Raw genomic sequence first — 27,583 nt, 5'->3', positions numbered from 1 at the left:
GGTGGATGAGGCTTGCAGAGACCTGTCACTTTTACGAAAGAAGGGCAGATTCTCCCGTTTTACTTGCACTAGGGACGACCAAGCAGCCATGGCTGGGGCCACAGCTTCGGGCTACAGGAAGCGATGAGCTAACCGAGCCCAGAGTGCAGCAGCTAGAGAGCCTGCTGGATGAGGCTGGTGGGAGGCCTCGGGAGGCCTGGGCAGCAAGCCAGGCAGAGCATGTGGCAAAGCAAGAAGTTGGCATCAGGATCAGTGCCTGGAGGGCAGGTCACAGGGCGACTGTAACCAGATAAATCTGGCCAGGAGACTGGAAGGAAAAAGCCTGCGGGGCGATTGTCTTCCCTTGGTCCTCCCAGGCCAGGCCCTAGACGAGCAGAATACCATTCCTGCCTGCAAGCCACAACACCTGGCTTCGGCTGCAGAGACTTATTAAAGGGATGCTGGGTGTCCAGACGGCTTAGTCCTGAGCTTAGCAAATGAAAATGAGAGTTAGCAAGCACCCAGTAAGTGTTTAAAAGGAAAAGGGGGGGGGGGGGGGCGGGGCGGAGCTCACAGACCCTCTGGGAAGAACAGGGCAGCAGATTTGAGCGCACACAAACTTTGGGGCACAGTGTTGGTGTGGGCCTGACAGTTGCCAGAACTTGTGTGCCCGTCACCTCTGGAGATAATGGAGCTGCCCTCACTGTGTGACCTCACACAACATTTGTGTGCCCTCAAATGTTGCCGTCATTTGCCAGAAGGGGTTCTGGAGGCCGCTAGCTTCTTTTTCTCCGCCCAGGTATGGCCTGGGATTGATGGGACCTTGACTGTGGACCCCTATCCTTGCTGCAAAGCAGGCAGGCAAGAGGGAATCTGGCATTTTCTATGTCTTTTCTGGCAGGGAGTAGAGACATATTGACCTTGAAGCTGAAGCTTCAGGACCCCTCACTTAAGGAGCCGTCAAGCTGTAGAAGCTTCAGGCCTCATAAAACCTCCATCTGCTCCTTCACAGTAACATGGGGAAGGTATTTAAACCCCCACATTTGTTAATGGGGATTCTGCAACTTCGAAAGGCTCAGGTCACATAGCTTAATATACAGGACAGACCTCGGGGCACCTGGGTGGCTCGGTTGGTTGAGTGCATCCGACTCTTGATTTCACTTCAGGTCATGATCTCATGGTCTTGGGATCAAGCCCTGCATCGGACTCTGTGCTGGGAGTGGAACTTCCTTAAGATTCTGTGTGTGTGTGTGTGTGTGTGTGTGTGTGTATCCCTCTGCCACTCTCCCCTGCTCGTGCTCTCTTTATCTATCTATCTATCTATCTATCTATCTATCTATCTATCTATCTATCTATTGGATATTCGATAGATAGGAGAGAGCTCAAACTCGCATTTCTGACTTCAGTGCTTACAGTTCTAACAAACTGAACTGGGATGCAGTAAAGGACCCCACTACCAGCCTGGAGAGCCAGATCATTCCCCTGGTAATGACATAGGTCTCTAGGTGTTAGGGAGCCATCCAGGCATTTGGCTGCAAACATCTCAAGGACCTGAGTGTTGAAGGGTATGGTAGGCAGTGGGCTGGGGCATCGGGGCCCCTACTATTGGCCCCTTTTCTCCCTGCCTGCCCCTCCCTGTCCTCTGCCCTGTGCTGGCCACTGGGGATAAAAGTAGCCTGCTGGCCCTGCCTGGAAGGATCACAGTGCCAACTGGAGGTGTCAGCCTAGGAATGGTCCTGGACAATGTGGTATGTTCAGGCAAAGAGGGATGAGCATGATGTTCATGGTACCAGAGGCCAAGAATAGGGAGATACTGATCCCTTGTGGGGCCCAGGAAGGCTTTGGGATGGCTCAGAGCCCAGCCTGATAGTGGCCTCACACAAGTTTCATTTGCCCTTGCTCCGGTCGCAGACTGTATGGATGGCCACCATTAATGGTCTTTGCTCTGTGATTCATCCATTCTGGATGTACACCCCAGATCCCAGAAAGGGGATGACTGGCTCCCAGACCTGGCTCCCTGCATATAGTGTACTCTGGGCAAGCCTCTGGGTGAATGTATATATGCCCGGTGTACCTGGTTCTAAGCAAGGCTGGGGGTGAACCCAGATCAGGTTTCCGGACAAGGAGAGGCAGTACCCAGTTGAGTGTTTCAATGAGTCAGGACAGTTCAGACCCTGGAGACATAGTGAGGGGACAGAGCAGTCACAGACCTTGCTCTCGTCGGGAATACAGACCCAAAGTAAATAGTTCCGCAGATAAACCTGCAAACATAAATGTCAATTGTGCTCTAAGAAGAAATAATAAGAATGGGGAGAGGATGACCTAGTTTAGTATGGGAAGTCAGGAGGACCTCTTTGAAGAGGAAACACTGACTCGAATAAATGAAGGAAGAATGGGAGCTCATCAAGCATAGAATGAAGAAAAGGAGCCGGATTAAAGACAGGGATTCGTCCCCTTGGAATCAAGTTTCCTTGACAAAATTAAAAAGTCACTCATGGGTCCGGGCTCATGAGATTAGAGAAGTCCCCAGGAGGTGACCAAGTTTTTGTGTCTATAGTGCAGATTCCTAGAAGTCGAACTGTTGGATCAAAAAGCATTTGTGTCTTAAATGTGAAACTACCAAATTACTTCAAAAATGGAGTACTAACTTAAAGTCTCTGGAATGGTGTCGAGAATGCCCTTATCTTCCTCTCCTACTGACCACCACCCCCCCCCCCCATCACCTGTACAGGGGTAAGTCAGTCATTTTCATTTTTACCTACCCAATGGAATATTATCCAGTGATAAAAAGAAATGAGCGATCAAGCCATGAAAAGACACAGAGGAAACCAAAATGCCCATTACTAAATGAAAAAAGCCAATGAAGAAGTTACATGCTATATGATTCCAACTAATATGACATTCTGGAAAAGGCAGAACTATGAAGACAGTAAAAATATCAGTGGCTGCCAGGGGTTGGGCATGGGGAAGGGAGGGATGAAAGGATGAGGCATAGTGTTTAGGGTCAGTGAAAATACTCTCTATGATACTATAACTATGGGTATATGTCATTATATATTTGTCTAAACCTGTAGAATGTACAACACTAATAGCAAACTCTAAGGTACACTATAGACTTTCGGTGATTATGACGTATGCATGTAGGTTCATCCTTGGTCACAAATGTACCACTCTGGTGAGTGATATTGATCATGGGAGAGGCTACCAATGTGTGAGGGCAGGATGTATATGGGAAACCTCTGTACTTCTCCCTCAATTTTGTTATAAACCTAAAACTGCTCTAAAAATGTTAAGTCTTTAGAAAAAAGAAAAAAAAAAACTGGACCAGAAACACTGGTAGCCTCAGGAGGGAGTGGGAGTCTGCTGAAATGAGAGGGTTTGGCCAACGACACAGAGACTGAAGCAACCACTGCAGAGTGGACTTTGAATTTTCCTGGGGCGGCAGGTCGTTCTGCCAATCATGCTTTCTCCCTTGGGGGTAAGATTGGAGAACCTGGCTGGCCCTGCAGTCCTGGTGCCATTCTGATCCGAGTCTTCAAGTCCGCCACACCTCCATTTGTTTGTTCAACACACATTATGAAGTGAGCAGTAACCAGCACAAAAGTAGGAAAGAATCACCAGTATTAGGAATGTGTGGGCATGGGGGGGTGAGTTGCAATTTTTAGTAGGGTGATCAGCGTAGGTCTTGTTGAGAAAGTGACATGTGAGCAAAGTCTTAAAGGAAGTGAGGCAGTTAATTAAGGGGTAACGATAGGTAGAATGTCCCAGAGGAGGAAAGGGACAATACAAAAATCCCAAGGAGGGAACCCATTTGGCATATAGGGAGAACAGCAAGAGGCTAGTGGGTCTGGTCTGGGAGGCCAGAGGAAGAGAGCTAGGAGATGAGAACACAAGAGAGAGGGAGTCAGATCATGTAGGACTTTGTAGGCCTTGGTGAGGACTTTGGCTTTTCCTTGGAATGAGATGGTGTCCAAGGCCACTCTTGCTCTGTGGTACTCCTCAAATAACTGTGCATATAATATTATATATGTATGTAACATGTCAGATATTTTAAAAATAATAGATCATTGCACTGCCTGTGTTAATATCCTTAATTAGTGTATTGGCTAGTCTTGCAAGTTTCTCAACTGGATCAAGTCAATCGCACTGTGGCCTTCTTCTGTAACTTCGATTTCCCCCTCACCTTTATATTCCACAGACTCATCATGTTGTTGCTTGCAGCTTTAAGTAACTTATTTCAATGACTGAATAGTATTTTATTGAAAATTATATCACAATTTTGTTAACTCATTCTCATCTTGATGGACGTCCAGCTTGTTTTCAGCTGTTCGCTGTTACCACGCTACTAGGAACCATCTTGTATGAGCCTCCTGGTGCCAACGCTAGAGGATATTCATCTGGGAGCGAACTTGCTGGATCGTGAGACTCTTCATTCGACATTATTCCAAAATGGTTGTCAATTTGCTGCTCAGGAGTTCAGTTGCTCTACGACGTCACCAACAACTGCCATTCTCAAGACTTCAAATTTTTTGGCTATCGGGTGGTTGATAAATGATCTCATCGTGACTTCATTTTGGGTTTCACTGATAAATAGTGAGGTTAAGCATCTTTTCCTATTTTTGTTGGCAATTTGTGTTTTCTCTTTGATGAGGTACTTATTCAGTTCTTTTGTCCCTTTGTCATTTTCTTACCTGAGTTTCGGGAGTGCTTTATAGATCCTGGATACTACTCCTTTGCTGCTTACAAAAATATCGCAAATATCTTTTCCCAGTTTGTGGTTTGTCTTTTTGCTGTTTTTATGATAACACTTGAATAACACGTTCTTTTTTTTTTTTTTTTTGATTTTTTAATGTTTATTTATTTTTGAGCGAGAGAGATACAGAGTGTGAGCAGGGTAGGGGCAGAGAGAGAGAGACGTACACAGAATCCGAAGCAGGCTCCAGGCTCCGAGCTGTCAGCACAGAGCCTGATGCCGGGCCCGAACTCATGAGCGGTGAGATCATGACCTGAGCTGAAGTTGGACACCCAACCGACTGGGCCACCCAGGCGCCCCCACAAGTTCTTAATTTAAAACAAATTTATCAATCCTTTCCTTTATAATCTTTGATTTTTCTATCTAGTTTAAGAGCTCCTTCACTATTGTGAGGTCATAGCTACATTCGACATTGTCTTCTACAAGTTTTATAGTTCTGCATCTCTCTGTAAGTGAAACAAGTGAGATGGTTGGTAGAGTTCTAAAAAGGAAACAAGCGAAAAATCTAGTTGCTTCCTAATTTTCTTGCAGGCTTGTGTCTCCTGGACTTTGTATTGCCTTTCAGGTTTTTTTTTTTTTTTTTCTCATTAAGAGAAGAAAGAGGAACTTTCTTCACCCTGCCATTAAAAATTTGAGCTTCTTAACCATTTAGTCCATAGCTTGAGGTCAATTCCACTATTTTTCCTAGGACAATCTTCTTTCTGTTCTAATCTGGGTAGGTGGCTGCTAGGACTTAGGCACAGAAGTCAGTCTAACACTCCAGGTTAAATCCATGGTTTCTTGTTTTGCACATCTTTCTCTTTCTCGGTCATCACTCCTTAACTTTGCCAGAGGACATACTCAGCTTCCTTAGAAAGGGCACATATGGGGTGCCTGGGTGGCTCAGTCGGTTAAGCGCTGGACTTTGGCTGAGGTGACGATCCCCCCGGTTCATGGGGCTGAGCCCTGAATTGGGCTCTGTGCTGACAGCTGAGCCTGGAGCCTGCTTTGGTTTCTGTGTCTCCCTCTCTCTCTGTCCCTCCGCCTGCCTTGCCCTCTGTCTCTGTCTCAAAAATAAACATTAAAAAATTTAAAAAATTTTAACGTTTATTTATTTTTGAAAGACAGAGAGAGACAGTGTGAGTAGGGGAGGGGCAGAGAAAGAGGGAGACAGAGAATCTGAAGCAGGTTCCAGGCTCTGAGCTGTCAGCGCAGAGACTGACGTGGGGCTTGAACTCATGAACCGTGAGATCATGACCTGAGCCGAAGCCCACACTTAACCGACTAAGCCACCCAGGTGCCCCTGAAAGAATGTTTTTTTAAAAGAAAGGGCACATCAAACATACATTTTCTGACTCCTGCAAGTGTAAATGTCATTTTTTTTAACCTCTCAATTCAGAATTTGGGGATAGACTTGTAAATTAAAAATAATGTTTCCTAATGTGATACACTATTGATTGTTATATAACCCTAAAATAATGTTTCTTCCACTTCTTACACACTCTCATGGTCTGAGAAATGTACCGGAAGATAGCATTAAATATTTCATGACTTTTTTTAATACTTACTATTTCCATTTTAGATGTTTCTTGGTTGATGCAAAATCCCAGCTGCAGTGTTGAGGAACGGACATTAGCTCTCAAAACAAAATCTTCAAGAGGGAACTCTAATAAACAATCTTGCTAATGCTCTTGAATTAATATTATGTAAAATACTATGAACTTTGTAAGCAATGTATTTCTTTAAAATTTGTTGACATTTATGTTGAGAGACAGAAAGAACAAGCTGGGGAAGGGCAGAGAGAGAGGGAAACAGAGGATCCAAAGCAGGCAGGCTCTGTGCTGACAGCAGAGAGCCAGATGCTGAGCTTGGATTCCCCAACTGTGGGATCATGACCTGAGCTGAAGTCAGATGCTTAACCGACTGAGCCACCCAGGCGTCCCTGCAAGCAAGGCTTTTTACTTTAAAGAAAGTTAAGCTTTCAAAAAATTCACTTTCCCTCCAAATATTGGAGGTATTGCTGATGTCTTCCAGCCTCCTTCACCTGGCTGCTGAACCATCTGATTCTCATTGCTAGATCCATTTGAAATCTACGCGCCGGGACTGGGGAGGGTATGCAATCCCCCTACTGTCTTATAGGTGGCGCTGCAGAGAAGGGCAGAGCTTCGCGCATCCTACTCTGGAGCAGGAGACACTTGCCCAGTAGGGGGCGTAGCCCGTGGGTGCCAGGTTTCGGTGAGCCGTACGCAACGTCAGGGGAGGGAACAATTCTCGCCCCGCCTCTGCCATCTGCAGCGTCCTGTGATTGGAGGAAGGTCCCATCTCTTGGCTGAGCCGTTGAGGTGGGAGGAAGAGGGCCCCAACCGAGGGTGACGCTGAGGAGGTAGAGTCAGAGAGCGCTTTGGTCTGTGAGTGAGAGCGAGCGAGCGTCGGCAGCACTTCGGACGCTCCCCCACATCTCTCTGCGGTGAATGGCGGCGGGATGGAGCACGAGGGGAGCGGCGGCAGCGGAGGGTCGGCCGGGCTCCTACAGCAGATCCTCAGCCTGAAGCTCGTGCCGCGGGTGGGCAACGGGACCCTGTGCCCCAACTCCACTTCTCTCTGCTCTTTCCCAGGTACCGGCCCCGCCCCGCCCCGCGCTTGCGCACTCCGCGCTCCGTCGCCGCCGCCCGGCCGGGGGGCGCCCCTTCCCCCGCGGCGGGGTCCTCTCCGCCCGCCTGTCCCACTTTGCCGGGGCTGTATGCCTCCTGGAAGGAGGTTCCCGCTCCCTCGGCGGGGAGCTGGGGGATATAGCTCTTCCTCCGTCACTTCCCCGCCGGCACCTCCGGCGGACCATTCCGACTCTGCGCTGGGGGCCAGAGCGGAGGGAGCGGCCGCGAGTGGACCCGTCAGTGGAGGGAGCTCGGCCTCCACCCGAGCTGATGTTGCTGTTTGGAGTTTCCAGAAGCTCCAGGGTCAGACCGGGACCCGACAGAGCCCCGGAGGCCGTCTCGCCTGCTAGTTAGGGGCTCGAGGCGCCTGGCCCCTGTGGTCCGCGCCGGCCGCGCGGCTCTCGCAGCTCGGACGCCGAACCGTCCCGGCCGGGCTGAGGGGCGGTCGGCACTCCGCGCTGCCCTGGTGTGTAATTTCGCCCCAGCCCCGGGTGCCCCCGGGTTGTCTGCCGATCGCTGTCCCACCTGCGTCCAAACGCACCCACTCCGCCAGCTTCTCTTTCGAGGAATCACTTTCTGAGACCTGTTGCCGAATTCCCCACTCCCGCGTTCGAGATCTCTGACACAGATGCGTTTTCACTCTCCTTAACGCCCGCCGGAGCTTCTGCTGGGCCTGATGTAAGGGTTTTTTCAAATTTTATAAGAAGGTAGAAAGCTCTCCGTGCTCAGAAAACTGAGAGGAGGAGAAATGACTGGGGAAGGCTCATAAAGGCTTTGAGGGGAGGGCGCAGTTCTGTGTTGGACCTTTAAAAGGCCAGGAGACAGAACAGTGGCGATGGAAGGGTGAGGTTGGGCTGTCCGGCAAAGGTGACTGGGAGTAAACAATTCGAGAACTGCGCCAGCGACCTGCAAAAGAAGAACGATTGGATTACTTACTGGCTGCAGTCATAAACAAGGCACCTGTGATTTCTCTTCCACGGGGAAGCGACTGCCGGGCGCCGTTCAGTGGACCCCCGGGACTTGGTGTGTATTACCTGCCTAGTAGTTTCCCTGACAGCTTTGTGGGACAGCTGATGATAATAACCACGTTGGGGCAGATGCAGATGTTAGTTTGGAACTCTAGCTAAAATGATAATCTGGCAGCTCCCGTTGTTTCAAAAGGTACTAAGAGCACATTTGACCGTGACAACAAATCTATGGCGTTCTGGAGACACTATGAAAAATGCAATGTACACACAGTCTGGAGGTTCTGCTGGACCAGATTAGTCTGTTTTTGTTTCCTTATTTTGAAATTTTCAAACATACTGATACATTGAAGTACTTTACTTCGACTCATTATTAACGTTTTCATTCTTTTGCTTTATCTCTGTGTGCATATATGTGTGTGTGAATTGTGTATGTACATACATACACACACGCACACAACATTTTTATTTTTTGCAGACCCATTTGAAAGGAAGTTACCGAAATGATGATGCTTCGTGCCTAATACTTCAGCATGTATCTTTTTTTTAATTTATTTAATTTTTTAATGTTTATTTTTCAGAGAGAGAGAGACAGTGTGAGCAGGGGAGGGGCAGAGAGAGAGGGAGGCACAGAACCCAAAGCAAGCTCCAGGCTCTGAGCTCCAACTCACAGACCGCGAGATCATGACCTCAGCTGAATTCTGATGCTTAACCAACTGAGCCACCCACGCTCCCCACATAGCTTTTTTCTTTAAAAAAACCAAACAAACGAAAAAACCCAGATCTAATCCAGGATCACACTGTGCATTTAGTTGCCATGTCTCTTTAGTCTCCGTGAATCTAGAACAGTTACTCCATCTTTGTTCCTTCACATTTTTGAAGAGTCCAGCCTAATTTCATAGAATGTCCTATAATTTAAGTTTATCGATCATTTTTTTCATGCTTACATTCAGATTAAACATTTTTGTTTAGAATCCTATCTATACAGGTGATGTCCACTTCCCAGTGCATTATATCAGGAGACCTTTAACATCACGGTGTACCTTTACTAACACTGCTGTCAATAATCATTTGGTGAAGGTGGTGTTTATCGGATCTCTCCACTGAAAGGGTACCTTAATCCTTTTGCGATAAGTCATATGTGAGGTGGTACTTTGGAGCTGAATATTCTCCAGTCCGTCTATTTTTTGGCTGCCTTTTCTTTAAGACTGAGATAAGTGGATTTGGGACAGTAGTTAGACATTATGTCATAGTAGCTATGACAGCTATGAGAATTGTTTTGCTTTCAGAAAGTATTCTGAAAACAGGAAACTGCCACATGTACATGAGTTTATGGGCAGTTCTATTGATATATATATATATATATATATATATATATATAATTTGGGGAAACTATTCATTCATATTCAGCAAGTATACATTTGGCCCAGTGCAGGCTCTGGGCTTGGGATATAAACATACATGAGATATAGCCCTTGATCTGAAGTTGATCAGAATGGGATGGGTAAACACAGAGCCTCCTTGCTGTGTCTCATCTTTAACTGGACTAATGGATGTTATAGGTACGTGGAGTTTGATCCTTTTTGAGGCACCAAAGCCTGCTTACAGTGAGTTCTATTCATTGACCTGAATCTGGAATTACTTCTGTTTTGGCCTCACAGAAAAGGCTACTTGCACTTTACGACAAGTCAATATGGCAAAATCGTTGCTCTAAAATACTCTGTGGTTTGTCACCATCAGGAAGCTTTGAATTGATTTTTTTTAACCTGCATTTGCAATTTAGCCATTTAGATTGCCGCCTAACCCTCCCTATTCCAGGTTGTTCAGATTTCTTTTGTCATCGTTTTTTAGCAAATCTGAAAGGCAGATCTTGTCTTTTAGCAGGAAAGCAAGAACTTTCTGAAGGTAGGAATTTTTATTAATGGCAGTGTTAAAGCGTGTCCTGTGATAGTTAAACTGAAACCTACCTAGGTTTTGGTTGTGCCGTTGCCGGAGCCAAGAATGGGTCACACTCAAGACCAGTTATTTATTCATTCACTCAGTATTTACTCAAGTGTCTGTTGCCTGGCTATTATTTTCTAGGTACCAAGTAAAGATGTGTAGTGAGCAAAACAAAGGAGGATAGAGAGAAAATGAAAGTATGGAAAGGAAGAGCTGGTGTTGTCAGACAGGAGGGAGATAGTAAGTGGCAGGTCTTGTGCGTCAGGTGGGGGAATGCCGTTTTACTTAGGGTCATGAGGAAGCTCTTGATGATGATGCTGTTGGAGCTGCAATCTTAAGGACGTGAGGCACGAGCCATGCAGCTGTTGGGAGAAGCTTCTGGACAACGACACAGCAGGTTCAGAGCCCTGGCTCAGGAGTTTACTTAGGAAACATAAAGAAGGCCACCATGGAGGACGGAACATTGTGGGCAAAGCAGGGAGGAAGAGGTGAGGTCACCTCCCAGAGGGTGGTATGGGAGGGTTTTGAGCAGAGGACGGATGATTTGACCAACTCCTGAGTGTATATAATTCAGTGGTTTTCAGCATCTGCAGAGTTTGCACCCATCATCACAAGCAACTTTAGAATATTTTACCACCCCAACAAGAAACCTCATACTTGGGGCGCTGGTGTGGCTTAGTCATTTGAGCGTCCAGCTCTTGATTTCGGCTCAGGTCATGATCCCAGGGTCGTGGGCTCAGGCCCCACGTTGGGCTCTATGCCGAGCATTGAGTCTGCTTAAGATTATCCATCTTTCTCTCTCTCTCCCTCTACCCCCTCCCTCACTTGTGTTTGCGCTCTCTCAGATAAAAAAAAAATAATAATAAAACAACCCCTCACAGTATACTTCATATCCTTTAGCACTGATTTTCTGGCTTTGTGTGAATAGACGGAAGGCCAGATCAGGACCACGAGGCCCCTGGAGTGAGACAGGCCAGAGGGTTACACTCAGAAACCAGCAGTGAGCAGTCAGTCAGGCAGTGGTGTCAGAAGAGAGGTGACAGCCCACAGCGGGCAGTCCTGGTGGGAAGGCCATCACTGTTAAGGAGGAGTGGAAAGGTCTCTTGGGGAAAACTCCCTGCTTTCCTTTATTCTCACACTACTCCCACGTTCACCACATTCTGACACCGATCGTAGGGTTTTCTACACGTCTACCAATTCTGTGACACTAGTTGGGTGTCCTGAAGTTCAGTTCCTACTCTGTCTACCTGGAGTTAACACTAGATCCCACAGGTAAAGGGCTCAGTTTCCCCAGTTCGTATGCCAGTCAGAGGTCTAGGTGGTTGGCTGTGCTTCTGACCGGCCGGCTCTAAGTTGGAGGTTCCTATGACCCTCTTCCTTGGTTCAGTTAATTTTCTAGAGTAGTTCACAGAACCCAGGAAAATACTTTACCTACTAAATCACCAGTTTATTACACAGAATATTGAAGGATACAAATGAACACCAGATAAAGAGTTACATAGGGTGAATTCAGAAGGGATTCTGAACAAAGGAGCTTCTGTCCCTGTGGAGCTGGGCCTGCCACCCTCCCAAGACATAGGTGTAGTCACCAAACCCGGAAGTTCTCTGAACTCCCTGCTTTGGGGATTATATGGAGGATTAATCACGTACACGTGATTGATTATTAACTCCACTTCCAACCCTTCTCCCTTTCCAGAGGATGGAGGATGGGGCTGAAAGTTCCATGCTTATAATCATGGCTTTCTGGTGACCATCCTGGAGCCTACCAAGAGTGCCTTCTGCGAACAAAAGAGGTGCCTGGAAATTCCAAGGGATTTGGAAGTTCTGTGTTAGAAACCAGGGTCAGAGAGTAAATATTAGGGGGTGCCTGGGTGGCTCAGTCAGTTGAGGGTCCTGTCATGATCTCACAGGTGCATGAGTCTGAGCCCCGCGTCGGGCTCTGTGCTGACAGCTCAGAGCCTGGAGCCTGCTTCGGATTCTGTGTCTCCTTTTGTCTCTGCCCCTCCCCCTGCTCATGCTCTGTCTCTCAAAAATAGATGTTTAAAAAAATAATAAAAGACTAAATATGAGAACAGAATATTTTCTAGCACCATTATTTTTTTCTTAAAAAATTTTTTAAATGTTTGTTTATTTGAGAGGGGGTTGCGGCAGAGTGCAAGAGGAGGAGGGGCAGAGAGCAGGCTCCAGGCTCTGAGCTTTCAGCACAGTGCCCGATGCAGGGCTCGAACTCACAAACCGTGAGATCATGACCTGAGCCGAAGTTGGACACTTAAGCAACTGACACTTAGCACCATTATTTAAAGGGTTTTAGGAGCTCTGTCAGGAACTGGGGGCAGTAACCGATATATATGTATTTGATTTTGCAGGGGACCAGAGGGGACCATGGTGGGTAGGTGGGGTTCAGTAAGAGAGGGGTCTCACAGTGGGCAGTGTGGAGAGATGTAGGCTGATGGGCAATTAGTGTGAAGGCAGTCCAGCACTGAGTTGCCAGGACCAGGTAGGACTACAGTTCCCAGGTTCCCTTAGAACCCTGGCTTCAGAGAAGCTGAGCTTGTTCATTCGGTTGTTTGACATAACATAAGATAGAGTGGGGCCAGCTAAAAGGATGGCTGAGTGCTGAGCCTCACCCTTCCCACTTGGCTTAGGCTTCTTCTGCTACTCTGACTGGGGCCTGGTTGGTCTTGAGGCCTTGCTTAGAAATTGGTTGACTCAGTTGTGGAGATTAGATAGGGAGCCAGCCATTACAAACCCTTTCTGTTAATAAAGAACTCACCTAGAGGAATCTGCAGTCTGTGTGGCTTATCCCTTTAACTGAACCGTCTGTCTGAAAAACAGATTCTTAAAGGTAATAAGCTCCTTGTGGGCAGCATGTTTGTCTTGTTTTGTTTCACTCAAGTGCCCGACATAGGGGACGGGCTCAGTAAATACTTGATTGTTGAAAGAATAAACTCTTGGCGCTTGTATTCGTTTGCTATTGGCACAGTAACAACTTACCACAATTTAGTGGCTTCAAACATCCTAGAGTTCTGGAGGCCTGAAATCCAAAATGGGTCAGCAACGCTACCTTCCTCTGAAGGTTCTAGGAAGAATTGGTTTTCTTGCCTCTTCCGTCTTCTACAGGTCACCTGCATTCCTTGCCTCTCGCCCCCTTCCTTCATCTTTAAAGCCAGAAGCATAGCATCTTCCAAGCACTCTGTCTCCAACCCTCCTGCCTCCTCCTACAAGCACCCTTGTGATTACATTAGGCCCACTTGGAAAAGCCAGTCTACTCACCTATCCCAGGACTCCTAACCTAATCACCTCTGCACACTGCCTTTGCCACCTATTCATGGGCTCTGGGGATGAGTGTGTAGACATCTTTGGAGCCCAGTCTGTCACCAGTGCTTAATCTGATTGCCCCTTATAATTTTTTGTTGCAGATTAATTTTCTGATTTATACTTCAACATCAGGCAGTGCTAGGACTTCAGCCGTCAGAGTAAGCAAAGTTGAAGATAATGCGCTTGATTTGAAATAGTGAACAGAGAAATACTGTAAGATATGTAGACACAGATTTTTTTTTTTTTTAATTTTTTTTTAACGTTTATTTTATTTTTGAGACAGAGAGAGACAGAGCATGAACGGGGAAGGGGCAGAGAGAGAGGGAGACACAGAATCGGCAGCAGGCTCCAGGCTCTGAGCCATCAGCCCAGAGCCCGATGCGGGGCTCGAACTCACTGACCGTGAGATCGTGACCTGAGCTGAAGTCGGACGCTTAACCGACTGAGCCACCCAGGCGCCCCTAGACACAGATTTTTGACAGCATATTGAACCGAAGAAATGAAAAGTACTATATGATGATCCATAAGTAGCTATTACGTAGATAGCAAATTGAGGTGCAGTAGGTTAAAGGGAAATCGCTTAGTTTTTTTTTAAGTGTTTTATTGATTGGGGTTTGCCTTTGCTATTAAGAGTCCTTTAATAATCTCATCCATCTGAAAAGTGTTTTATAAACTAGACTACTCACCTAACATAATAAAGCCCTTTTTTTCCTCCTTAGTGTGACTTAAGTGATGTTCTATAAGATTTGTAGGCACCGATGGAGCTAATGGATGCAGCTCAAGGTTGTAGGAGGGTGCGTGCGGTATGCTTCCCCTTCTCAGAAACTCCGGAAGTGCTGACCTGCTGTGCCACACCTTGTTTACAAATAGGCTTCTCAGCTTTCAGGAAAATTGAGATGTGGGTTGGTAGCCTAGCAGTCCTCCTCAGGCAGGTGCTGTGCACCAGGAAAATAGGGAAGGAGTGAGGGTTGGTGTTTTAGGCTGCTGTAACAAAATGCCATAGGGTGAAGTGGTTTTTTTTAATTTTTTTTTAATGTTTTTATTTATTTTTGAGACAGAGAGAGACAGAACATGAGCAGGGGAGAGGCAGAGAGAGGGAGACACAGAATCCGAAGCAGGCTCCAGGCTCTGAGCTGTCAGCACAGAGCCCGACACGGGGCTCGAACTCACAGACTGTGAGATCATGCATGACCTGAGCTGAAGTTGGACGCTTAACCGACTGAGCCACCCAGGCGCCCCTAGGCTGAAGTGGTTTAAGTGGCTCAGTCCGTTAAGCTCCTGACTCTGGCTCAGGTCATGGTCTCACAGTTTGTGAGTTCGAGCCCCACGTTGGGCTCTGTGCTGACAGCTCAGAGTCTGGAGCCTGCTTCGGATTCTGTGTCTCCCTGTCTCTTGGTGCTCCTCCCCCACCCGTACTGTCTCTCTTTATCTCTCAAAAATGAATGAACTGTAAAAAATTTTTTTAAAAATAAAAACTTATTTTCTCACAGTTTTGGAGCCTGGATGGCCATGCTGTGGTGAGGGCCCTCTTAGGCTGCCTTCTTGCTATGTCCTCACATGGCAGGGAGAGAGAGTGAGAGACGGAGAGAGAGGTCTCTCTTCCTTTCTCATCAGGCCTCGATCCTCTCGGACCCACTTTTGTGCAGTTATCAATTTGGTATGTCTCTGGCAGATCAAGGCCCCACCTCCCAGCTCAATGCCCTGATGGTGCCATGGCGTCCAGTATGAAGCCAGGCTCCAGCACCGCCTTGGGTTGCTCCAGAGAGCAGTGCTTACCTCTAAAACTTGGGGAGCTCCAGCAGGGCCCGAGAGTAGTGTCGGCTCAGTGGCGGGGTCTGAAGTCCGTTGTGGCAGCCAGCAGCCAGAATGGCAACTGCTCTGAGTTCTTAGAGGCAGATTTTGCATCCCATTGTCCACCCTGGGACGCTGGCGTTCCCGGTGCCGTCATAGAATTTCACGCGCTCGGTGGTGGGATAGAGGTCAGAGTCTCCACGTGATTTGGGGAGTAGCTGGTAAGGACTGTGGGATTGAAGATGGGGTTACTGCTTTGGAAGGGGACAGCATGGTTCTGTGCCATGGCGTGGGGTCAAGCTGGCGGCGGTGGAGTACGAGGGGGCTTAGGCTGAAAAGACCAAGCTGCTGTCACTGAGCCAGGGTGCAGGAGAGGTGTGTGGGCACCAGAGCTCTGGCGGGGGCACACGTATTCGAGGGGCGGTTTCTGGACACTATCTTTTTACATATATTAGCTTTTTATGTTACATATATTTAGTTTTTAAGTTTGGGACCTTACTATTTAATCACTTTATGCCCCATATTTCATGATCTAACTTGGCTTAGCAGAATTTGGCAAACCCTGTCAAACAGACCAGTTTCAACAGTATTATGAAATTTTTCTGAAGATAGATCTTGTTCGGCGGGGGGTAAAAAAAAAGTCTCACAAACGGTTTGAAACTTTTTTTTTTTTTTAATTTTTTTTTTCAACGTTTTTTATTTATTTTTGGGACAGAGAGAGACAGAGCATGAACGGGGGAGGGGCAGAGAGAGAGGGAGACACAGAATCGGAAACAGGCTCCAGGCTCCGAGCCATCAGCCCAGAGCCTGACGCGGGGCTCGAACTCACGGACTGCGAGATCGTGACCTGGCTGAAGTCGGACGCTTAACCGACTGCGCCACCCAGGCGCCCCACGGTTTGAAACTTTTTATAGCAATCTGTTTTTCACCAGAGCAAAAGTGCCAAAACACCCTCAGTCGTTTGTTATTTTTATTTTTTTTTTCAACGTTTTTTTTTTTTTTTTTTTTTTTTTATTTTATTTTTGGGACAGAGAGAGACAGAGCACGAACGGGGAAGGGGCAGAGAGAGAGGGAGACACAGAATCGGAAACAGGCTCCAGGCTCTGAGCCATCAACCCAGAGCCTGACGCGGGGCTCGAACTCACGGACCGCGAGATCGTGACCTGGTTGAAGTCGGACGCTTAACCGACTGCGCCACCCAGGCGCCCCAGTCGTTTGTTATTTTTAATAAGCATTGAGCCCTAGATGGGGCACACCTGACACTTTCATTCAAAGCATGAACTAGGTGTCCTAATTCAGGTGTGTGTCGAATATAGTGTTAATTGAAGCTTTAGGTGAGTCAAAATGAGCAAAGAATTAGTATAGCCATCGGTGACAATGCCAAGGGTGGCTTGGGGGCATTTGGCTCCCACCCACAACAAGAATAAGAAATTGGGAAGGAAACATGCACAGCAGTAATTCTTTTTTTTTTTTTTTTTTTTTTTTTTTTTTTTTGAGCGTGAAGAGTGAGTGGGGGAGGGACAGAGAAGGAGAGGATCCCAAGCAGGCTCCGTGCTGTCACTTGGGAGTCCACCTCACTGGGATCGATCTCAAGAATTGTGAAATCACAATCAGAACTGAAATGGAGTCTGACGATCAACTGCCCGACTGTCTGAGCCCCCCGGCGCCCCCGCCCAGCAGTCATTCTTATGACTGCTTCAGATGCAGCTTCAGATACAGCTTGGAGAAGAGCCCCTGGTCCTGCCCTTCCCGCTCTCCACGCTCCCCAAGCCAGTTAGTGCTCCTCATCGTTTCTGTAATTGTTCATTCCAATCCCACCAACCTTCCCAAACTGTTCTTTTGGAAACAAAAGCCTTTTTTCTTCTTTTTCTACTTTCTTTTAATAATTCTGTAAAAGCCAGTAAGCAGCTAGAAAAGCTTTTTAAGAAAAATCAAAGTAAAAAGTGAATTGTCATTAGCCCTACCCCAACCTATCCCACCCCCCAGAAATAAGGCTCTTTTGTAGCTTGCCAGCATGGAGCATGCGTAGGGCCCAATAGGGCTCTGCCCCAGCCCCCACTGGCACTGTGGGCTCTGGCAAGTTCCTTCCCTCCCTCTGCCTCTGTTTCCTCAGCCAAGAGCCAGGGATATCATGTGCCTCACAGAGTTGTTTAGAAGATTGCACTGGTTAAGATTTGTAAAGCACTTAGAACAGCGCCTGCACATGTCCTCAATATTTATTAAGTACACCTACATCCAGACTGTTTTCCGAATTCATAGACTTATTCGCTCGTTTGTTTCTTTTGTTTTTATAAAAACAGAGTCTTCTGTACACTCTTCTGGAACTCGTTTTTTTTTTTTTTACTTCCCACTGTGGCTTGGGCATCTTATCCCATCAGTATATAAAGATCTATCCCATGTTTTTACGTGATAGTATAATGTTACAGTATGTAGGGGCGCCTGGGTGGCCCAGGCGGTTAAGCATCCAACTTCAACTCGGTTCATGAGTTCGAGCCCCGTGTTGGGCTCTGTACTGACAGCTCAGAGCCTGGAGCCTGCTTCGGATTCTGTGTCACCCTCCTCCTCTGCCCCTCCCCCACTTGCACTCTGTGTGTGTGTCTCTCTCTCAAAATAAAAAAAAAATTTTTTTTAATGTTACATTATGTAGCTGCACCCAAACATGTTTGACAAGTCCTACACTGATGGACGTACAGTTGGCATCTAGTCTTTGCCATTACAGACAATGCTGCCAGGAACCCCTTGTTATCTCTGGCCTTGCCTGCATGTGTATTCCTGTCGGATGTATTCCTGGAAGTAAAGTCTCTGTGGCAAAGGTGTGCACACTGGACTTTCTTGGATACACCCTTCTAAATTACCCTCCAGAAAGGTTTTCTAGTTTGTACTCCTATTGGGAGTGTAAGGTGGGGCCTGTGAAATAGTGTCCGGACAACCCTTTACTGCTCAAAACCTTTAATGGTACTTTTAGGGCTTTCACACTGAAGTCTTTAGTCTGGCCTTGAAAGCCCACCATAGTGTGACCCCATCTGTCTTTGTAGCTTTTTTTTTTTTTTTTAAGTAGTCTCCACGCCCAATGTGGGGCTTAAAGTCATGACCCTGAGTTCAAGAGTCACATGCTGTACTGACTGAGCCAGTCAGGTGCCCCTATCTTTGTAGCTTTAACTGCTTTTTTTTTTTTTAATTTTTTTTCAACGTTTTTTAATTTATTTTTGGGACAGAGAGAGACAGAGCATGAACGGGGGAGGGGCAGAGAGAGAGGGACACACAGAATCAGAAACAGGCTCCAGGCTCCGAGCCATCAGCCCAGAGCCTGACGCGGGGCTCGAACTCACGGACCGCGAGATCGTGACCTGGCTGAAGTCGGACGCTTAACCGACTGCGCCACCCAGGCGCCCCGCTTTAACTGCTTTTAATCTTATAAACCCTCTGTTTTAGTCAGGACACTCGTTTTTACTCAGGGAAGTTTTGCCCCAGGAGGACATCTGGCAAAGTCTGGAGATAATTTTGGTCATTGCAACTGGGGGGGAGGCCAGTACTGGCATCTAGTGGGGAGAGGCTAGGGTGCTGCTCCGTGTCCTGCGATGCACAGGACAGCCCCCCACAACAAAGGGTTAACTGGTCCAGATGTCGGTAGTGCTGTGGTCCAGAATCTCTAAGTTTAAGCTGTTGACTGGTCTCTGAAACTGCCTGTTACTTACCTGCTCCTAACGCAAGGATGGACAATATATTTTATCTCACATGACACCTTCATTGTATCCATGTGGGTAGCTTAGGGGCTATTTTGAGAATTCTGAAGGCTCGCCTGGGCTCACGGAGGGGAATTGCTCTGTCTGCTGTTTACCAGATTGCAAAGTCTTGAGGGCAGGGTGGTATCTCCTCCTTTTTTGTATTTTCTGAGGTGGCTCATGCATAGGTTTTTAGACACAGTTGGTGATCATATATTTTAATGTTGCCTAAATTACAGTCATCTTAAAAGTCAATTAGACATTCTCCCTAGGAACTAGTTGCTCTAACCTGCCCCCTCACTTATGTGCCGTTTGTCTCTAAGGCAGACATTTATATTTTCTGGTATTTATTTCATATCTTAAAGAGCTTTGCTATTCTAAGACGTGATGGCCTGATATGAATTTATGTATGTATGTATGTATGTATTTAGGACCTTTATCTGTGGTAACCTATATTAAAAACATTGATCACTTACATGTAACACCCAGTGCTCGTCACAAGTATCCTCCTTAATGTCCGTTACCCGTGTAGCCTGTGCCCCACCCACCTTCCCTTCAGCAACTCTGTTCTTTATAGTTAAGAATAGTTACGAGTCTCTTATGGTTTGCCTCCCCTTCTGTTTTTATCTTATTTAATTTTTCCTTCCATTACCCTGTGTTCCTTTGTTTTGTTTCTTAAATTCCACATGAGTGAAATCATATGGTATTTGTCTTACTCTAACTTACCTCGCTTAGCATAATGTACCCTAGTTCCATCCACGTCATTGCAAATGGTGAGATTTCTTTTTTTTTTTTTTTTTTCTTTTTTTTTTTTTTGATGGCTGAGTAGAAAATGATTGTTGTGGAGTACCTGGGTGGCTTGGTCAGTTGAGCATTCAGCTCTTGATTTTGGCTCAGGCCATGATCTCATGGCTCATGAGCTCAAGCCCCACATCAGGCTCTGAGCTAACAGTGCAACGCCTACTTGACATTCTCTCTCTGTCTCTCTCTCTCTCTGTCGCTCTCTCTCAAAATAAAAAAAAATTTTTTAACTTAAAAAAAAATTTAAAAAAAGGAAACGACTGTTGAATGAATAAAACTGTAAAGCTTTTCCATCATAGAAGTCTAAAATGACTGATCATTTTAGGGGTTGACCAAGTTCTTCTGGAAATGGCCAGATAGTAAATATTTCAGACTCTGCAGGCCATGTGCTCTTTGTCACTGTTTCAGTTCTGCTCTTGTAGCTTGAAAGCAGGCCTAGACAAGATTTAAATGAATGGGCATGGCTGTGTTCAGTGAGAGTGTATGCACAAAACCAGGTGGTGGCCTGAGGGCCGTGGTTTGCTAATCCCTCTAGAACCATCAATATTTAGATATTTGACTGCTGAACCTACCTGGCACCTGGATGGCTTTGAAAATGAAATAAGCGGGCATGATGAGGAGCCCTTGGTAATTCCTGTACTAGGAAAGTCTGTGACTTGTGACCTTTCTTTGCTTTTCCTTGTAGAGATGTGGTATGGTGTGTTCCTGTGGGCACTGGTGTCCTCTCTCTTCTTCCATGTCCCTGCTGGATTACTGGCCCTCTTCACCCTCAGACATCACAAATATGGTAGGTTCATGTCTGTAAGCATCCTGTTGATGGGCATCGTGGGACCAATTACTGCTGGAATCTTGACAAGTATGTTAGACATTAAAATACCAGTCATACGTGTCCTATGACTAGTCGCTTAATTTCAGGACCCATTTTAGAAACATGTCTGTGTGAAATGAAGAAAAAAGGGTGGCTTTTAACCATGGGCGCTTTCTTTAGCGTACTGTTTTTCTCTTATCTCTAACCCCCGCCTCCCCCTCCTATGATTTGGCTAACATCTTTGACTTCCTAAGTTGTATTTTCTCTCACTGGCTTCAGATAAGCCATGTTAGGCTTTTAAGATGTAGTAAAACTACATTTTGAAATCTAGTAAAAGGTGTTTATCTTTTTGGAAGCTACTGCTCCTTTCTTGTCAGCTATCAATTGACTGATGGCTTCGAAAGATTGTTGACGAGGTCCTTCTTCTCAGGATGAATAATAATTTTTTAAGGATGGAAGAGTAATTCTAGTTCAGAAAAGTACCTGATTTGGGGCACCTGGGTGGCTCAGTCGGTTGAGCATCCGACTTCAGCTCAGGTCATGATTTCATGGTTTGCGAGTTCGAGCCCCACCCGGGGTTTGCTGCTGTCATTGTAGAGCCTGCTTCAGATCCTCTGTAACCTCCCCTCTCTGCCCCTCCCCCACTTGTACTCTTCCAAAAAAAATTTTTTTTAATGAATGGTACCTGATTTGTCTTCTGGTTATTTTTTTCCCCTGTCAAAACTTTCTGAATAAGAATTGGAGGGGCGCCTGGGTGGCTCAATCAGTTGAACGTCAGACTTCAGCTTGGGTCATGATCTCATGGCTTGTGGGTTTGAGCCCCATGTCGGGCTCTGTGCTGACAGCTCAGAGCCTGGAACCTGCTTTAGATTCTGTTTCCCTCAGTCTCTGCCCCTCCCCTGCTCGCACTCTGTCTCTCTCTCTCTCTCAAAAAATAAATAAACATTTAAAAATAAATTGGAATAACACAGGCACCTGGGTGGCTCAGTCGGTTGAGCGTGGCTTCAGCTCAAGTCATGATCACACAGTTCGTGGGTTTGAGCGCCTCATCAGGGGCTCTGCTGACAGCTCAGACCCTGGAACCTGCTTCGGATTTTGTGTCTTCCGCTGTGTCTGCCCCTCCCCGGCTCATGCTCTGTATCTCTCTCTCTCTCTCTCTCTCTCTCTCTCTCTCTCTCTCTCTCTCTCTCTTTCTCTCAAAAATGTTAAAAAAATTTTTAAAGAACTGGAATAACAAATTATAAATTGTTTTTACTTGTTTTTGGTTTTTGCTGATATCATAAGGATGAGAATCAGTTTAGGTCATTTTTAAGCTCATGATTAAATATAAATACATTTTATATAAATTAAAGGCTCCAGAAACCAAAACTAAAAACACTCCATTATCACATCCCTAAGTGAAAACCTCAGTTTGCATTTTGGTATATGCTTTCAGACTTTTTTCCAGGTGCATATGTAAACATAAATACATGCTGAAAAGATAGAAACACAACATTCCTGCTAATTTGTAATTTTTGTGTGAGTGTGTGCATTTAAGCCTTGAGCTCTAAATAGAACTGCCCCTCTGCCTTTTCTTTGACTTGAGGTTTTTTTTTTTTTTTGAGGACAAAGTGGCCTCATTTCTTTGTGTTCTGTAGGTGGTGAAACCTTTGTGTTAACAGGAGGAGGAGGCCAGTTTTCTCCTGTCTGCATTAAGGTGTTTCCATAACTGGCTTTATATAGTATTTTTAACTGTATCACCTGCTGCTGCTCTTTAGAGACCCTCTGTTCCAGTTTCCTTATTGGATTACTGGCTCCTAGGAGCTGTCTCAGATTTCTCATCAGTAAAATAAGCATAATTCTACCCTCCTCAGATGCTGTGTGATGATAAAAGGAAATAATGTTTATTTAAAGTATTTAACATAATACTTAACACTTAGGAATCGTGCAATAAATGTGTCCATTCTCTCTTTAAGACTCTGGTGAGTAGAGTCCATTTCCTTCCCGTTTTACTGCTCCTCCTGGTTTGCTTTTTTTTCGTTCTTCTCTTCTTCGTCATCTAGGCCCCACCTTAGGGCCTACTTCACGTTTCTTACACTTCTTTCTACCCACCCACTTGTTTGGGAGCTAAATTATGAAGGGGCCCGATGCAGCAGGTGCCTTGCAGATGTTAATAACACAGTACGTATGCATAGGCACTGGATGTGGGCGTTTGAAAGTCACAGATGTTCCAGGCAACCAATACAGATACTGGTTAATTTGCTCTTTCTTCTTCTTCGAATTTGTTAATATGTTTTCATATCACATGTGTAAAATGTGTAGGCATTTGATTGAGATGCTGTATGTTGTCTTGTATTATTCAAAATCTGTTCCATGCTGTGCTTTCTCTGTTCCAGCTTGATCTGAGTATCATGAGAATAGGGATCTTAGAAAACATAGAGGCAAATACCTGTTTGCAGGAATGAACACACTGACCAAGGAGGATTCTGTTTGGAGTGGTCTTTGAAAGGAGGGTCATCTGGGAACTTTGGATCTATTATTGTCAAACTAATGAAATCTTGGCTCTCTCAATACAATGCTGAGTCCCTGTAACAATTCATCTGGGTTTCTAGGGAGGTACAGATGTTTGTGTTTGGTTTACTCCGTTTCTAGAAAGTTGTGGTGACTTAACGTAATAAAGACGATTAATGATGTGGGGAACATGAAGGACCCCCTTAGCACCTCTGGCCTCATGTCCTTTGAATTAGTAACAACTTCATAAGTAGAGTCACCCTTTCCTTTTCCCTATGCTGCTCGTCCGTCCACTTTGGGAGGGGAGCTGAGTACAGTAGAAGGCAGAGCGGGCGTCTCTGGCTTTTTCTGAAATATTTCTTTTTTTTTTTTTTTAATTTTTTTTCAACGTTTTTTATTTATTTTTGGGACAGAGAGAGACAGAGCATGAACGGGGGAGGGGCAGAGAGAGAGAGGGAGACACAGAATCGGAAACAGGCTCCAGGCTCCGAGCCATCAGCCCAGAGCCTGACGCGGGGCTCGAACTCACGGACCGCGAGATCGTGACCTGGCTGAAGTCGGACGCTTAACCGACTGCGCCACCCAGGCGCCCCTGAAATATTTCTTGTTCAGTTTCCCTGGAAAGTTTCATTGGCATTCATTACCAAAATTTTATTAGGTACCTGTTAAATGCTAAGTATGGCAAATAAGAGATGTTTTTGTGATGAGTTTGTAATCAGGTCATGTGGAAATTTGTGATTTGGGTTATGATTTCCAGATTATTTTATTCAGTAAATCCAGGAGACTCCATTTTAAGGACTCACTTTTCAACGTCTGAAAGCACTAATCAGTAATTTATAGGTCATATGGAGAATACTTAAAATCTAGAGAAAAGTATAGGGAGAATAAGACATTTCTATGATATTTAAATTTTAATGTAAAAAAATCTGGAATATTCTACTTAGGGTAGGATTTTAAGTACTGTATTTTCCTGATTATATTAACCTTGATTTTTTTTTTTTTAACACTCTTGAATTTTTAAACAGGTGCTGCAATTGCTGGAGTGTACCGAGCAGCAGGAAAGGAAATGATACCATTTGAAGCCCTCACCTTGGGCACCGGACAGACATTCTGTGTAGTAGTGGTCTCCTTTTTACGGGTTTTAGCTACTCTATAGCGAACACCCTTATACCCCGATGGCAAACCTCAGTTTTACAGAATCCTCAAAAAGAATACATTATGGAATGTAGTTTTCTTAATTCTTCAAATGGAAGAAACGGATGAAGAAATACGTGTGAAGAATGACATTTCAGCCCTTTCTGCGATTTGAAGTTCCAGGAATTGAAGATCTTACTGGACTCTTATTGTTCTCAACCAAAACAAATCAAGTGGTTTTTTTTGGGGGGGGGGGGGGGGCGGTATTTAAGTAGTTTTACAGGTGCACCTTTACCCAAGCTAGGTCAACAATGCTTCTAGATTGACATCCTTTGCACTGAAATGTATAATAATATGTGAGAAAATGCAATGTTGCCTATAACAGAGAAACTATGAAAAATACTGGTTTCTTTCCGAACAGAGTATACCATACTAAAACCTTATTTAATCTAATCTTGATTAGAATTTGGCAGACTCTTCTTTTGCTACATCTTCATGACAGTAAGTGCCAAGTAGGTTTTGGTTGAGTAGAGCTTTGAGAACAAATTTGGTGAAACAGAACAGGAAAAAACCCTACAACACAAGTAGTGGCTTCAGTTCCACTGCTGAAAGAAAAGAAGATGATGTGACATTTTATGGAGAACTATCTTGACCTCTGATTACTTAAGATATTTTAAGAGATGTGAATCTATTGTTTTGTACATTTTATCAGAATAAGCTAGCTTACTGAGACTTTTTTGCCTCCCAAGTTCCTGTACCCCTTTTCTTGTCACTTTCATTCTCTTGATTCTGGTTAATTGGAAATAGACCCTATTAAATAGCTTGAGTTCAAAATTTTAAGCCAGATTGGTTAGGATGCTGTTTGGACAGTGAGGTACCAAAAAAATTGTTTTTTGTTTAAACATTGTTACAGTTTTTCTTAGTGACTTTAGTTGAAATTGTTGAAATGTAGCTTAAACTAGGGTAAAGGTTATTGATTTCTTAGTCTTAATATGGTTACCACTTTTACAGTATTGGGGGTCACTCCCAGAAAGTGCCTAAAATTTAATTTTCAGATATACTTCCACATTTTACATTTCCCTTCAAGAGACTCTATTTCCTTACAGAGAATTAAACATCGTTTCTTTAACCCAATTTTAGCTATCTTAGTTTTTCTTCTGCCTAAATTGCTTTTTTATTAAAATGTCTGAAAACTGTGACCTTCAAAAGAAAAAGGATAGCAAAAATTAGATATCTAAATTGATCCTTACCACCTAACTGCGTTGTATGGAATACAGTCATTCTGTTTTCAGAATAGTTTCTGATTCATTAAACCTGATGTTTTTAAAGGAAAGTTTTCATTGTGACAGTAAGGCTAACAGCCCATGAGGTCATGTACACACAAACAATATCTATTCCATTTAAAGCAATATGCCCTCCAGCTTCTGATTAAAAATAGCCTGGAAGATGAACTTATCAGGGAAAGTCAAAGAGGAAAAATTACAAAGAGGTCACAAAATTAACTGGAGATTTCCTTCTAACTAATAGGCCATTAGACCACTTATCAAAATTACAGTGACATATATTCAGACTAGGTGGAAAATTACAAGAAGACTTGGAATGCCAGCAAATGTTTTTATACATTCCCCAAGTTTTCTCTCCAATGCTCAAATCTTTCTTTCAAGCAAATGTAGCCTTTTTTTTTTTTTTAAGAGATTGTATTTTTAAGTAATCTCTACACCCAACATGGGGCTCAAACTCACAACCCTAAGATCAAGAGTTGCTTGCTCCACTGGCTGAGCCAGCCTGGTGCCCCTAAGTCTTTAAATAAGACTCCTTTTTCCAGTTCAAGGAGCTGTGATTTTTTGCAAAGTAGCCCTTCAATTTAAGACACTTGGGGACAGGGGTGCCTGAGTGGCTCAGTCGGTTGGGTGTCTGACTCTTGATGTTGACTCAGGTCATTATCTCACGGTTTCTGGGTTCAAGCCCTGCTTTGGGCTCCTCACAGAGCCTGCTTGGGATTTCCTTCCTCTCTCTCTCTCTCTCTCTCTCTCTCTCTCTCTCTCTCTCTCTCCCTCCCCCTCCCTCCCTCCCTCCCTCCCTCTCTCCCCCTCTCCCCCCCTCCTCCTCTCCCTCCTCCCTCTCCTCCCTGCTCTCTCAAGATAAACTCTAAAAAAAAAGAAAAAGTGGGGACATTATATCCTTTATTGTAGAAAATTATTTTAATCATCTCTCTTGAAATATACCTCTTATTAGAATTCTCACCTAAAACATTTTGGATAGAATTTCACAAGTTAAACACGTGGGCCTATGGTTGGTAGGCCCCTCTTCCTGAATACTAATTTTTGAACATACTGATAGATGATTTAAATATTTGGTTATTTTTCTTTTAGAGCCAAGACACAAAAGTTAGTGCATTTTGAAAGGTGTTTTTGTTCCCATCTTTGTTTGTTTGTTTGCCATATTTTGATGATCTGCTTTTTTAAAACTTCAAATATAAACTATATCTTTAAATTACTGAATATTTCATCCATCTCCATATGTGAACATTCTACTGTGAATAAATTTCTATAGACCTTTATATAGATTGAGCTTTGTAGCTTGAGATGTTTTTAAGGAAAAACTATTTGGATGATAAAGAATGTCTGTTCTTTTTTGGATTTTTTTTTTTAATTTCTTGTCTCAAATGCACAATTATTTGGGGGTGGTCACTCGTGGAAAAATACTGGCATTTGTGCTGAACATTTTATTTTACCATATATAGGTTTGTAGAATTTTTGCCAACAACTGGCTTTCTTAGAGGCTGTGCAAACACCCCTTCCCAGCTAGATATCCACTTTTTTTTTTTTTTATAGTATTTTTTATGCAGGGGAAGGAGGCAGCTCCCAGTCATAAAAGCTGGATTCTTTCATACGGGGGCTTGGCGGGGGTGGGGGAGGCATTTCACGAAAACTTAAGTCCATGTACAAATTGCAATGAATATTCCACAAGAAGGATGTCTCTTTGTGCTCTTAACTCATTTTTAAATTTTGCAGCAAAACGTTTACTGGAAATGTCTAAACCAGTGAGAAAAAGTTGATGCAAATCATTAAGTCATTCCTTATGTTTTCTAATTTTTTTTAATGTTTTATTTATTTCTGAGAGAGAGAGAGAGAGAAAGACAGAGCGTGAGTGGGGGAGGGACAGAGAGAGAGGGAGACAGAATCTGAAGCAGGCTCCAGGCTCCGAGCTGTCGGTACAGAGCCTGATTTGGGGCTCGAACTCCCAAACTG

The 27,583-nt window shown here is 44.8% G+C and overlaps 1 protein-coding gene across 5 annotated transcripts; it reads left to right on the top strand.

The window, feature by feature from the left end:
- The first annotated feature begins 6,958 nt into the window (after window positions 1-6,958).
- On the top strand, window positions 6,959-25,665 carry TMEM170A (transmembrane protein 170A). Of its 5 annotated transcripts, none has more exons than XM_058709737.1 (3): window positions 6,959-7,326; window positions 20,586-20,687; window positions 24,224-25,665. In XM_058709737.1, exons 1-3 carry the CDS (start codon window positions 7,194-7,196, stop codon window positions 24,352-24,354), a joined length of 366 nt encoding a protein of 121 aa, XP_058565720.1. In that variant the 5' UTR covers window positions 6,959-7,193; the 3' UTR covers window positions 24,355-25,665. The 5 variants fall into 5 exon arrangements, with proteins under 5 accessions (XP_058565720.1, XP_058565719.1, XP_058565721.1 ...); XM_058709736.1 differs by having other exon boundaries at window positions 6,996-7,326; window positions 20,586-20,756; XM_058709738.1 differs by lacking the exon at window positions 6,959-7,326 and adding an exon at window positions 7,372-8,040 and having other exon boundaries at window positions 20,586-20,756.
- Window positions 25,666-27,583: the final 1,918 nt, after the last annotated feature.

Source organism: Neofelis nebulosa, chromosome 17, assembly GCF_028018385.1.
Source record: "Neofelis nebulosa isolate mNeoNeb1 chromosome 17, mNeoNeb1.pri, whole genome shotgun sequence".
Classification (NCBI taxonomy): domain Eukaryota; kingdom Metazoa; phylum Chordata; class Mammalia; order Carnivora; family Felidae; genus Neofelis; species Neofelis nebulosa.
This window is presented reverse-complemented; position numbering and strand designations above follow the sequence as displayed.